Genomic DNA, 12716 nt, shown 5'->3' with positions numbered 1-12716 from the left:
ACTAAATGCACATGACCATCAAACTCTTCCAAAAGCACAAGACAATAACCAGGATGAAACAAGAGCAACAAAAAGCATCAGGTTCAATTTAGCCAGAATCGAAATAATGCCATTCTCGCATCTCTCGATTCATCCCATCACAAGACCCATGGTATCACGAACCCTCGCCTGTCAAAACACACCGAACATGTGACTCCAGCACTCAGTCCATTCCCCCAAACTCTTGGGTCTCATTGCAGCGCTTATCGCCTTTGTATTCGGACCTATTCCCACAGTGGAGATCCGGGGGAACACACCATTTTCTTTCTCGGATCCGAAATGATCAGCCCGCATTTTTAAGTAATAAGCGCTGTGAGCTTACCGGTTTTAAGTAATATACGGGTTTAAAATGCATGCCTTACGGGATATTTTCTTGATTCAAGTGACATGATCGACAATGACACCACTAGCCAGTTAATGTTCCGCGAGGTTGTTGCCGAATAGAGAGTGAACAGAACGGCCAAATACTCGGTGGTAAAGATGTAACGTCACGGATGAAGATCCACTGAAAAAGTGGTGATCTTTGGGGATGATGGTTTTTCGTATGGAGATGAAGAATATGGGGATAGAGTTAGGCTTTGACTGTATCTATTGTATCTGAGTGTGATGAACTCCAACAACTGAAGCTTTAGAAAGTTGGAAAACTTAAATCGAGACTATGATCAATGGATCGTTTGGTGATAGCACAATAATTGACTGACATCCAAAAATTCGAAGGATTTAGCAATACGTCATATCACAAACAATTCCATGTTCTACCCACCTCCATCAACCCCAGAACGTTATCCCCGTGCCCAGTGGAGAAGCTCCCAACAGCAAGGATCTCCAGCATCAGGAGCTCAAATGTATGCAACCGGAGGACAAAGCAGAATCCTTCAGCGTCCACATTAACGGGACACATTAACCCGAGGCCATCATCTCAAACAAGTGTAACCATCCCCAGTGAGCATGACAGCTATAAAACGCATCCCGCCTTAGTTGCATCGTTCGTCTTACAGCTCAATCACTTACTGACTGGTTTGACTACACTTCTACCAATATGCCTATTGGCAACATTTACGTGATCGCCGGTGTCTCCGTCGTAGGAGGTGCACTCTTCGGCTTCGACATTTCCTCTATCTCTGCTCAATTGGGCGAGAACTCTTATAAATGTTACTTTAACCAAGGACCTAAAGGACCGCCATTTGATAATGATGAGGATTGCAGTGGACCTACCTCGCTCAACCAGGGTGGTATAACGGCGAGTATGGCTGCTGGTTCGTGGCTGGGTGCTTTGGTATCAGGCATTATTAGTGATCGTCTTGGAAGGAAGTACTCTATCATGGTTGGTTGTATCATCTGGTAAGTCATCAACATGGTAGCACAAAGGTTACATACTAACATCGGTAGGATCATCGGGTCTATCATCTCCTGCGCCTCTCAGAACATCGGCATGCTCGTCGTCGGCCGCATCATAAACGGCTTCGCAGTCGGCATCGAATCCGCCCAAGTCCCCGTCTACATCGCCGAGATCTCACCCCCCTCCAAGCGCGGCCGCTTCATCGGCATGCAGCAATGGGCCATAACATGGGGCATCCTGATAATGTACTACATCTCCTACGGATGCGCCATGATCGGCGGCCGTCACTCCTCCGACTACTCCACCGCTGCGTTCCGTGTGCCCTGGGGTCTTCAGATGGTTCCTGGCGTGTTCCTCTTCTTCATGATGATGTTGCTGCCGGAGTCTCCTCGTTGGCTTGCGAGGAAGGATCGTTGGGACGAGTGCCATGGTGTACTTACCCTTGTGCATGGGCATGGAGATCCTGATCACCCGTTTGTAGCGCTGGAGTTGCAGGATATCAAGGATATGTGCGCTTTTGAAGCGTCGATTGCTGATGTAACATACCTTGATCTGTTCAAGCCGAACATGATCAACAGGACTGTCATTGGCATCTTTACTCAGATTTGGTCTCAACTTACTGGCATGAACGTCATGAGTAAGTCTTCTTCACCTCCTTACAGATTTGATGCTAACAATTTTAGTGTACTACATATCTTACGTCTTCTCGATGGCAGGATACAAGGGCAACGCCAACCTTCTCGCTTCATCTATCCAGTACATCATTAACGTCTTGATGACCATTCCCGCCCTTCTCTGGATGGATAAATGGGGACGGCGCCCAACATTCCTCATCGGTGCTACTCTCATGTGCACATGGATGTTCGCCAACGCCGGTATCTTGGCTGCTCACGGCACTGAGATCCCCAAGGATGAGCGTGACTCTCCTCAAGTCTCCATGAGTGTCGGTGGAAGTGCTGCAAAGGGTCTTATCGCCTGCACATATCTCTTCGTCGCTTCTTACGCACCAACGTGGGGTCCAGCCTCATGGACATACCCCCCCGAACTCTTCCCTCTTCGTCTCCGAGGAAAAGGTGTCGCCTTTGCTACCTCATCGAATTGGGCTTTCAACACTGCTCTTGGACTGTTCACACCCGTTGCTTTTGAGAACATTACCTGGAAGAGCTACATCATCTTCGGTGTATTCAATGTTGCGATGTTTATCCATGTTTTCTTCATGTTCCCCGAGACAGCTGGAAAGACACTTGAGGAGACTGCGGATATGTTTGAGGATCCAAATGGTATCAAGTACATCGGTACTCCAGCTTGGAAGACTCACGTTGCTACTCATCTTACTACCAAGGCTGAGAAGGGTGATGTTGAGGCTAAGCTTGGCGCCGCTCACGAGGAAGATACTCAGCATGAGACAAATGAGAAGTAGAGGGTGATGAAAAATGATAATCGTTGACGATACGAGCAGGTTCAAACGGGAGCTGTGTTTGGTGGATATCCATGGTGGGATAAGAATATAATTATGTGGATCTGATAGATGTTAATAATGAAAACAGAAGTGCTATTACTTGATATGCAAAGGGCCACAAGATCGTGTACGAGTCACAGAGTATCTCGTAGTCAATGGCGTCAACGTTATGCCTTTCAACCTATACGACATGAAGTGTCGAGGTAAGGTGTACAAGCATCCGCTATCATCTGTCAAGTCAAAATAACACTCTTATAAACACACTTCAGGCAGCATACTAACTACCCACACAATAGTCTTAAGACAACATGGAGTCATACACGTAACTAAAGCACTCTGTGATTTCTTATCTGTGTTTCTTACACGACCATCACATGGTCCACCTGTGTACTCCAAAACCAGCAATCTATGAGTATCATTTCTTCTACTCCTGAACAGGATGCTTAATCAGCTATATCAGGAGAAACCGTACGGAAAGTAGCAGGTCTCTTTCTATACGCCCCTGGCATGACTCTTGTCTTAGGAACGTGATAGCCTCTCCTCGACGTTTATTGTCCGCGACCAGAGCCTCTTCCCCAAATTCCACCACAGGCAGGATATCACTCTCTTAGTTCTGATTGCGATAGACCTGGGCGGTACTATTTAGTTTGCTGCTCGTCTTCTGGATAGTACTTGTTGTCCTCAATTTCGTCTTCATAGTTGTGCGCTGCTTGTTCGCCTCACGCAGAAGGACGTTCTTTATAGCCTTCGTTATAGTCATCTTGCTCATCAAACGATGGTTCATTCTCCAAGTCCCTGCCATCGTGGTTTTCCTGCTTGAGTCCCTGGTCATGTTGATGACCATGGTGATCATCAGCATATCCTTACTAGTAGGCAACGTCCTCACCATCATGGTGATCTTGTTGATACTTTTGTCCTCGCGTTTGCTGGCCTTGTCTTGCACTTGGTCTCGCACCATACCACTGCCCATAGTGTGACTTGCCGTTTGCTGGATACTCCCTCTGCCTTGAGGCTAGGAGGCTTGCAGACTCTCCAAAGACCCCATCGATCGTGAGGCAGACGGAAGTTCTTAGCTTGCTGTGATGCACTGACACTATGAACCTCTCGAAGATACCTCATGGATGCTAGATAAGCCTTTGCTACATCTTGGAAGATTTTCTTTGTCAACTTGACCTGACCATCCTCCTTAACATGGCTGCGACCTCCATGAAGTTCCGGCCGCCATTAGCAGCTGGATTGACTAGCTTCTGGCCCTCAAACTCAGCGAGGGCAAGAGCGGTTTGGTAGGCATTATGGATCTGACGATCGTTCCAGCGTGCAACGCATTCTGTCCAAGTCAGTCGACGCTCTCTATATCCCTAAGCAGTTTCAAGAGTTTACCCCTTGTAGTTATTTTTCCTGGCCCAGGACCTCCATGCAGAAGCAGAATTAAGCCCTTGCCTGCGCTCAATGTCAGTCGCTATCAACTCGCTGCCATCGCAGCATAGCTTTGTGGCGGGGTCGATTTTGTTGGCTTGCGCAGTGTGGTGGCTTCAGTGTAGTGGCTCAGTGGTAGCCCAATGCCTGGATGGCCTTTGAACTTGATAATCCTTTTCGGAAAAACAAGGACGTAACCAATGAAAATGAAATGGAAGAGTACCAATCAATATTGATGCCGATGAATGTGTTGACCGTCAGCCTCGTGCGGCTGACTATGTACGCTGCTGACCTAGTGGTAAAAATGTGATACCCATGGTGACACTCTTCTCGCTTCTTGAAAAATGCCTTGAGGCATCCTAGCCAGTCAAAGCTTTTCAACCTGCCGGGGATGTGATTCATTATTGCGTCAATTTCAGTAGTGGATTGGGCTGTGTTTGCTTCAGGCTCAATCTCAGCCAGTAGGTATCTGCAATTTGAGGCCGACTTTGAGGCCTCTTTCCGCTCAGCCACCACCATCCCACAGCCCCCCTCAAGGCACCACAGCTGCAGGTTGCAGCTTGATAAGTGACGTGAATCGATCTATAAGAGGAGTGGGTTTCGATGTAATATCATCTCGAAAGGATATTTAGAAGAAAAAAACAGTTTAATAAGACTTCTTTTTTCATTGGCGACGCAGTACCTTGTGGAAGCCATGTCTTCACAGACCGAATTAACATACAATGGCGTATCCGCCGAGGAGGATGATCGACCACACCACTCTCTAGCGAAATCCCAAACCTTCGACGTCCTCAACCCTGTGCGAAAGAGGAATAAAAATGGGTCATCTGAAGTGACGACTGCCAACACTCACTTTTCCGGAGACAACCAAGGCTTACAAATCGGTCACAATACGGGAATCATAAATGTGACTTTCAATTCACAATCTCTGTTCGCCAGTTTCGCGGTCCGGAATGATAGCAAAGATACGCCTACAAATAGAAGCGCAACAAGGCTCCAGCTTCGGAACAGAGCTCGCTTCCAAGATGACCGACGGGTAAGCCAGTGCATAATCGAGAGCCCTATAGTCGGGCTCTGACCTCATCATAGTTGCCGCAAACCATCGAGTCCTATGCGCCATATCCCAAAATAAAGAATAAAGAGACCAAAAGACAGCTGGTTGAGATTTTCAAGCCGTTACACTTCCTCGATTGCGCCATTGCCGAGTACTTCCAAGCCGCGGGTCCATCGCTTGACCAAGAACATGTTCACGAATGCCTAAAGAAAATTCGACACGACATTGTGAATCGACCTGGCAATGGCTCTCATCAACCTATGGCTCCAGATGTGTATCTTGGCGATCTTGGCTCCTTTTGCGAAGCTGTGGCTAAGTCTTGGACCAATCCAGGGTCCTCCCAGCCTGTCTTCAACCTCACTTGCCGAAGCGACGATGAAATATTTCACTACCTGCAGGATTCCCTAGAGGTCCATTATTGGGAACTGTCGTTGCAGTTATTCTCAGAATGGCGACAGCAAGTGAAGAGCTTGACCGAGGATCTTGTCATTCGTGTCATTGAGAGCGTCAAACATGAGATACTGATTGGAAGATCGCGGCTTGCGGCCTATGCGGAATCAGGACAAGATGATATAACCCAGATCCTGAAGGGAATTGACAGGAGAATCCGTATACTTGATAGCGTGTGGGCTAGATCATCATCCTCTAATAGCGACCACCTCTATGATCTCATCGTCGATGAGCAGCGTCAATCCCAACCTGTCGAATCTGACGAAGATTCAGTGACAGAAATTTCTGAGATGGCAGAGTCCAAAAAAGTAGGTAAGAATGCTTCATATTGATCGGCACATGAATAACCACCATCCAGGAGACTGTCACGCTCATGGTCCTGATTCTTATGTTCTTGATTGCAGCCATCATTCCCTGGTCCAAGGCATTTGCTATCTCGTGGAAGGCTGGTGGAAAAGGCAGCACCGAGGATGCAGATTTCTGGTATCTGATTCAAAGCAGTATCATGTCTGTCCTGGGCAACCTCATCATGGTTGTTCCTCTCATGAAGAAATCGTGGTTATCACCAGCATACAGCATGATGTGGTTGTTCTTCAGCTTAGGACTGGTACTTGCCGCTGTTTCTATAGCCATTTACCCCTTTTGCAACACTGGATGGAGCTCTATGGCTGCTTTCTTTGGATCTATTGCCTCAGTTTCTTCTGTGCTGGTAATGACACAGGCAACTGCAAGAGAAGCTGATAGGTTCAAGGTCAAGGTAAACTGAGAATGCCGCCAGTCAATTTTTCGACGTACGGGTCTCAGTCAACTTTTACCCGTGGAAGATCAAGAAATGATCTATTTATGTATTCATAGCTGGAGTGGGAATTTATAAATAAGAACAAACAAGTCCAAAATTGGTTTGTAGGCTTCCGTATCGACGCCAGTGAATGTGCCATTTCTATACTCGCTTGGGGGGGGATTTCGGCGTGTAATTTCACAAAGTCAAGATGAAATACATTGAGCTAAAACTTTGCGACATAAGAAACAAGTGATACTGCATTGAAATGATATCATGATTTGGTTTTACTCTCAAAAGCCTACTCCCTCTCGCACCGTGCTCATCGTCCCCGGTCTCCACATGTCCATGGAGATGCAGATGGATGCGCGACGTGCGGGACCATAACGCTCCGCAGCCGGACACAGGCATGTCTATCAACCCGGATGGATTCACGCTGAGCTTATTCTCCATCTTGATTCTTGGGTTTACAGGAAGGCAGGTCTGATATGGTATCTCTTTGTTTGTGGGTGTTCCTTTGATGTGAAGATGTCCTGGATGATACTGATGAAATTAGTGTGTAGCCTTATGCAGAATAGGTGCGCGACTAATTCCTTCCTGTGGTTTGGGGGTTAAACTCTCTAGTGAGGCCATAACTTAGATATTAGATATTATAATAGCATATGCTGCTAGCGCGTATGTGCCGCTATAGGCAAAGAACTTGTCTTTTACCTTCCTAAAATCTTCTAGGCTTGCAGGATAGTTTATAAGGTGAAAAGCAGCGATAGTAGGTTATTCCCTGAGTTCTAACAGATAAAGTGCCACAGTATCAGAGGGTTACTTATCATCTGGAGAGACACGACTAATGGCACTGTGGACAGCATCGACAGGATGCTTCCCTCCATGGCGCCAGACCTATGCCTCCCATAGCTTGCCCGTCTCACCGCGTAGAGTTGTACTCCCCGTCGGCTGTTTCTGGGCCTGACTTTTGGGAGCAAATTTCTGGAGTCATGGGAGGCCTATACGATGGTCTTTGAGCTCAATATGGATTCGCCAGTTGTTTCGTTGAACGTCCTGGTGGTGGATTTCCCATTGCTCCCAGTTGGAGCCTCAAGGAGGAGCTATCACGGGAAGTTCTTCCATCGTAGTATGAACTGTACGCGCGTACAGCTGGGCTGGCACTTCTCACTATGTTGAGCTGGTTGTGTCCACATGAAGTAAATCACTGAGTGGGAGTATTCGCGGTCGCTGCTTTAACAGCTGGCCTGAGCTTGATTCTCAAAGTGGTTGCACGAGCGCTAGAGTGGGTGCGACGTAGTTATGAGGAGGTTGGATAAATTAATATCTTGATAGGTTAAATATAAAGAACCTCAAGTATCGTGTATTCTTTGATAAGAACTAAATATATGGTAGCGGTACGCTAAAAGTCTGATAGCAAAAGTACTTCATAGTTACTCTTCTTGCTTGAGCTCTCTGTGCTTTCCCGTGGGCCTCAATAAAAGATGCAAGAAAGTTAGACCGACTAATAGGATGTGAAATTCGTCTCAAGCACTCAGCGGCCCAAAGCGTCTGCGGCTCTTCGACACTCTCGAGTGCATAAATAAATAGTGGGCGAAGATAACCTGGATTAAGTGCTCCGCATAGTGAGGCATTCCATTTACCATCAATGATATCGCGAATACCCTCGCGGGCTGGCCTGGTTTCCGGGCACGGAAAAGGTTGATCTCCTAGTATGCGTCCAATTACAACATTCTCGGTATGAAATGCTGCACTACATACTCCAGCTAGTGCGATGAGCGGGTCGGATATCTGAGAAGAGAAGTGTTCTCGAAGTTTATCGGGCGGTAGTCGCAGAGGAGCTGGCCGATTCTCCCACAGAAAAGCAAGGTCGGTTTTCAAAACGTCAACGAGCTCAGTCACCTCTGCTTGATCCTCAGGTGTAGTGCGTGACCTGCGATAATGCGTAATATTTGCGACTCGATTCGAAATTTTTTGAACCCTGAGATGAAAGGAGAATATAGGCGCGGAGACAGCGTCGAACAAAGAATGCTCTGGGGGTGTATTGTCGTCAAGTAGAGAAAGGCTGGGAACGTCGTTTATGTGGTCATACAGGAGATTGGCAATATGCTCTGATAATAGGCCGACACTTCCTGATCGCTTCGTGGCCGTGTTTAAAAGCTGCAACCAAGCACAGATCCTTGAGGAGATAGGCTCTCGGTGGCCGCCTTGCAACCAAGCATGCAGTCTTTCGGTAAAAGTTCCATCTAATACACCGAACGAGCTGTCCTCATTCGGTAGGGTTGTCATACACAAGCAGAGGAGGAATGCAACGATCAGAATGACATCAAAATCAACACCCTGGTCGCTCGATATATATTCGAAATTGTCCACTGCAGCTTGATATTCTGACCTGGCGTGAACCATAGACAGGCGATCTACCTGGGCTCTATAAACTGCCTGAATGGCAAGAAGAGCCTTTGATACTGGGACATATTGAAGACCCAGACGTGCGATGTGCGTCTTGACACGGTTCCAATTCAAAAAGTCGAATGGCGAAAGGAAAGGGCAATCCACCTGTTCTATGAAATAGCAAAATGACGAGGGTATAGCCACTTCAAAAGCTGCTAGCCAATCAATGGTGGTGCTCAGTAAGATAAGCTGAGAAGCTTCTTGTAAGCTGCTCGGAGAGGACTCAGTACTGGGTAACTTTTGGGAGAGAGAACCGGTGCTGTGGTCGGAAGATGACTCTTGGATATCAATAGGCGAACGAGTAATTTGGCATGTCGGGCCTACATCATTTGAAACGGTCAATATGCTTGGTAGGCTCGAGTGTATGGCGCTCTCCGGCAGGATCTGCTGCCCAAGAACAGGATAGTTCTCAATGCCAGTTGCTATCGTTTCACCAGCGGAAATTGTATCCGCACCGACAGGTTCTTGTTGCTGTTGGAATACACCAAAATCTTGATTTGATACCACAGGCATTTGAAGCGGCTCCCATCTGTTCGCAATCCTGTAGACGCATGTCCTGCTTCCCCGGATGCACTTCTGGCACTTAGGTCGCTGCTCGTCGCATTTTATCTTTCGAGCTCTGCAGACAAGGCATCCAGTGCGCACACAACCTTTATATCGAGGCACCGTGGACAATGATGCCTGTTGGTCTTGAGGGCTGGTTGTTCTCTCTCCATCGGCATGAAGGGACGACATTGTCAAGGGAACTGTAGAGGGTGCGGACATGATATATGTTGACCGCGTACTTTTGAGGGTGATTCTGGGATGTATCGCCGAAGAAGAGCGTCGCTCGGTGAAGTGAAAGCTAGAGGTGAGCAGGGCGAAACAAAAGTGAAGTCTACTAATCAAGGTTGGTCAATTCGGACAATTCCTATTCCATTCCATTCCTATCCCTAATTGGTCTTAGCCGCTATAAGAACGAGCGGGGCGTTCCCCATGGTCCCCCATACTCAGCCAATTTTCCTATCCGGGGTTCGGGTTGGGCTAGGGTCCCCAGACGTACTCCTACACCTCTATAGATTCTAATGCGACTTTAGGACTCTGACTTGGCGAGCACCTATCTGTATATTCAGATCAGGGTATTATAGGACAATGAGACAGAAATGAAAGATCATAGCTTTTGTCTTGTGGATGCAATACTTGACGTTGACCATCTATATCTTGTACAGACTGATGTACGGCTTGAAATTTACATCTAGGTTCATTATAGCTAAAATCGTATCAATATGGGAGTGTGAAGTGGCCTCGCAGAGGTCAGCCGTAGCGGCGGTAAAGAGCATCGTATCACTGACGAGCCTGTTCCAAGATCCGAACCACCTGAGCCACATCGTCACTAATGAGCTGGTCTAATAGTCCTTCACGGACCCATCCAACAACCTGGGCCTCCACATCCACCCCGTACGACTTCAGGTTTGCAAGCCTCTCAGGGGCTGGCACATGCAGGAAGACAGCAAAGCCTTCCTTGTGAAGTTGATGAGCTTCGCCGCTCGGGAAATGCTGGATCTCGAGGTTGACGGCGTCCACTTGTGCTTCTCGTGCCACAGCGGCAGGGTTGATAAGTCGTGAATGAGAGATGGCGACTGTGGGGACTCCGGGGATGGCCTGTTTAGCAGCCCTCAGTTGAGCAAAGTCAAACGATGAGAATTGCAAAAGATCGGCGCATTGCAATTCGTTGATAAGTGCGCTCAGCTTTGGGAATAATTCGTCATTTCGGTCATAGATCTTGAGCTCAAGTTGGTAGATGATTTCGAGCTCACGGGCGAGTAACAGAGCATCTCTCAGCAGAGGGACTCGTTCTCCTTCAAACGACTTGTCAAACCACAGACCAGCGTCAAGTTTGGCGATGTTAGCGTAGTCCATATTTCGCACAAGGCCATGACCGTTTGTTGTGCGGTCAACAGTTTCGTCATGAATCAGGATCAATTGTCCGTCCCGAGTCAGAGCGAGGTCAGTTTCACAGGTGACTCCTCTGCCACCGACCTCGCGAGCCTTCCGGAATGCGCTCAGAGTGTTCTCTGGGGCGGCAGAACTGTAACCTCGATGCCCTGCGACCCGGGTCGTCTCGGCCGTCATTCGTAGGGGATTGTCCATATTGCTGTGAGTATCGCTTTGCCTTGGCCTCAACCAAGTGACGAGAAGTGGTGTTATAAGACAACACAACAAGGTATGTCGGATGTTGATCCCAAGAGTGCTTATCTATAACCGAGGCCAGCTTATCTCTAAGCGCCCTTTCATCTTACCACAGACCCACCTTTGCCGAGACTGACACGAAGGAGGATGAAAATGTTCTGGGGGAATTTGGGTTCCAAAGTGACAAATCGAGAAATAATAATCTGCAGCAGAAGTCAATAACTATGCGGTATTTTGTCTTGATAGGAGTTGAACCGCTGTTGTATAAGTATTCGCCTCAGGTTGAGTACCTAATGACCCGAGACTAAACAGAATGATTCTAGATTGATTTAGGCATCACGGGCACTATACTTCTATACCTCGATCGAGTCATACCATTTTCCTCTTGAATCCGATAACGAGGCATCTTGATCACCTATTCCTCCCTTTCACCATGACTCCGTTCGCTCGTGAGCTGCATATCGCGCAACTGGCCGTTCTGCGAGCCTCGATCCTTACCAAATCGGTTCAATCTCGAGTCCATGAGATCTCCAAAGACGATGAATCTCCAGTGACGATTGCCGACTTTGCAGCTCAGGCATTACTTATTATAGCACTTCGTGATGCCTTCCCATCTGACAAGTTCTTGGGAGAAGAGGACTCCGCTGCCTTGCGGGCCGATGAAGCACTCTGCAGTAAGGTATTTGAGCTGGTGTCCTCAGTAGCAGACACGATAGATCCGAACACTGGTATTCCGTTGCCTAAGCCATCCTCTGTTGCGGAGATGCTGAGCCTGATTGACCTCGGCGGACGCGGCACAGGAGGAGACGAGGGACGGTTCTGGGTCATGGATCCTGTTGATGGGACCGCCACATTCCTGAGAGGTCAGCAATACGCCGTTGCATTGTCTCTTATCGAGCAAGGGAGAGAGGTCATTGGCGTTTTAGGATATCCCAATATCAGCGCTGGTATGACCCAGATCTCGGAGGAAAACATTGATAAGAGTGGGATGGGCATCATGCTGACTGCCGTCCGAGGCCAAGGCTCCATGGCCCGGACCATGACACCAAGCGGCCTCAAAGACGCCTTTCCACTGAGTATCATGAAAACACACAGCAGCAACAACAACAACAACCTACACATCGTTGACTGTGCTCTCAGTGATGTCAGCCGTCACGATGTAATCGCTGAGCTGGCGGACGAGTTCAAGGCAAAATTCCCCAACATTGAAGTGTGGTCCTCGCATGTACGCTATGCGGCCCTGATAGTCGGCGGTGGAAATGCGCAGTTTTGGGTCCCGGCGAGTTCAGCATCCAAGATGTACATATGGGATCACGCGGGCGCCCAACTCATCTTTACTGAGCTCGGAGGCAAAGTGACGGATTTGGATGGAAAGGCGATGGACTTTGGAGCGGGAAGGGATTTGAACCGGAACAGGGGGTTGGTGGTTGCTCGAGGAGAAATGCATGACGCCCTCTTGGCTGCCATGAACAGAATAATTGAAGGATACTAAGATATCCACAGTTTCCACGGATATAGAGGAACTTGTCGTGGCTCAATCAAAACGTCTCACCTTGTGATCATC

The 12716-nt window shown here is 48.0% G+C and overlaps 6 protein-coding genes across 6 annotated transcripts; 3 read left to right on the top strand and 3 right to left on the bottom strand.

Moving 5' to 3' along the window:
* The first annotated feature begins 904 nt into the window (after positions 1–904).
* FOIG_00020 (uncharacterized protein) lies at positions 905–3013 on the top strand. The gene is made up of 3 exons (XM_031195989.1): positions 905–1380; positions 1429–2015; positions 2062–3013. Exons 1-3 carry the CDS (start codon positions 1079–1081, stop codon positions 2796–2798), a joined length of 1626 nt encoding a protein of 541 aa, XP_031071756.1. The 5' UTR covers positions 905–1078; the 3' UTR covers positions 2799–3013.
* Positions 3014–3556: 543 nt separating this feature from the next.
* FOIG_00019 (uncharacterized protein) lies at positions 3557–3807 on the bottom strand (the record flags this gene model as incomplete). Its single annotated transcript, XM_031195988.1, has 2 exons — positions 3557–3661; positions 3724–3807. 2 exons carry the CDS (start codon positions 3805–3807, stop codon positions 3557–3559), a joined length of 189 nt encoding a protein of 62 aa, XP_031071755.1.
* Positions 3808–4947: 1140 nt separating this feature from the next.
* On the top strand, positions 4948–6523 carry FOIG_00018 (uncharacterized protein; the record flags this gene model as incomplete). The annotated part of the gene is made up of 3 exons (XM_031195987.1): positions 4948–5289; positions 5343–6065; positions 6116–6523. 3 exons carry the CDS (start codon positions 4948–4950, stop codon positions 6521–6523), a joined length of 1473 nt encoding a protein of 490 aa, XP_031071754.1.
* A 1389-nt stretch (positions 6524–7912) lies between these two features.
* Positions 7913–9718, bottom strand: FOIG_00017 (uncharacterized protein; the record flags this gene model as incomplete). Its single annotated transcript, XM_031195986.1, has 1 exon — positions 7913–9718. One exon carries the CDS (start codon positions 9716–9718, stop codon positions 7913–7915), a length of 1806 nt encoding a protein of 601 aa, XP_031071753.1.
* A 588-nt stretch (positions 9719–10306) lies between these two features.
* On the bottom strand, positions 10307–11113 carry FOIG_00016 (uncharacterized protein; the record flags this gene model as incomplete). Its single annotated transcript, XM_031195985.1, has 1 exon — positions 10307–11113. The coding sequence occupies one exon, from the start codon at positions 11111–11113 to the stop codon at positions 10307–10309; it is 807 nt and encodes a 268-aa protein (XP_031071752.1).
* Positions 11114–11585: 472 nt separating this feature from the next.
* On the top strand, positions 11586–12644 carry FOIG_00015 (3'(2'),5'-bisphosphate nucleotidase; the record flags this gene model as incomplete). Its single annotated transcript, XM_031195984.1, has 1 exon — positions 11586–12644. One exon carries the CDS (start codon positions 11586–11588, stop codon positions 12642–12644), a length of 1059 nt encoding a protein of 352 aa, XP_031071751.1.
* Positions 12645–12716: the final 72 nt, after the last annotated feature.

Source organism: Fusarium odoratissimum (genome assembly GCF_000260195.1).
Source record: "Fusarium odoratissimum NRRL 54006 unplaced genomic scaffold supercont1.1, whole genome shotgun sequence".
Taxonomy (NCBI): domain Eukaryota; kingdom Fungi; phylum Ascomycota; class Sordariomycetes; order Hypocreales; family Nectriaceae; genus Fusarium; species Fusarium odoratissimum.
This window is presented reverse-complemented; position numbering and strand designations above follow the sequence as displayed.

What these genes read in the sequence shown, in the direction of transcription:
- FOIG_00020 (XM_031195989.1), top strand. Translation starts at nt 1,079, where the DNA reads ATGCCTATTGGCAACATTTACGTGATCGCCGGTGTCTCCGTCGTAGGA. An exon ending in ATGGTTGGTTGTATCATCTG is followed by an intron (nt 1,381 to 1,428) that starts GTAAGTCATCAA and finishes TAACATCGGTAG; the next exon opens with GATCATCGGGTCTATCATCT. An exon ending in TACTGGCATGAACGTCATGA is followed by an intron (nt 2,016 to 2,061) that starts GTAAGTCTTCTT and finishes TAACAATTTTAG; the next exon opens with TGTACTACATATCTTACGTC.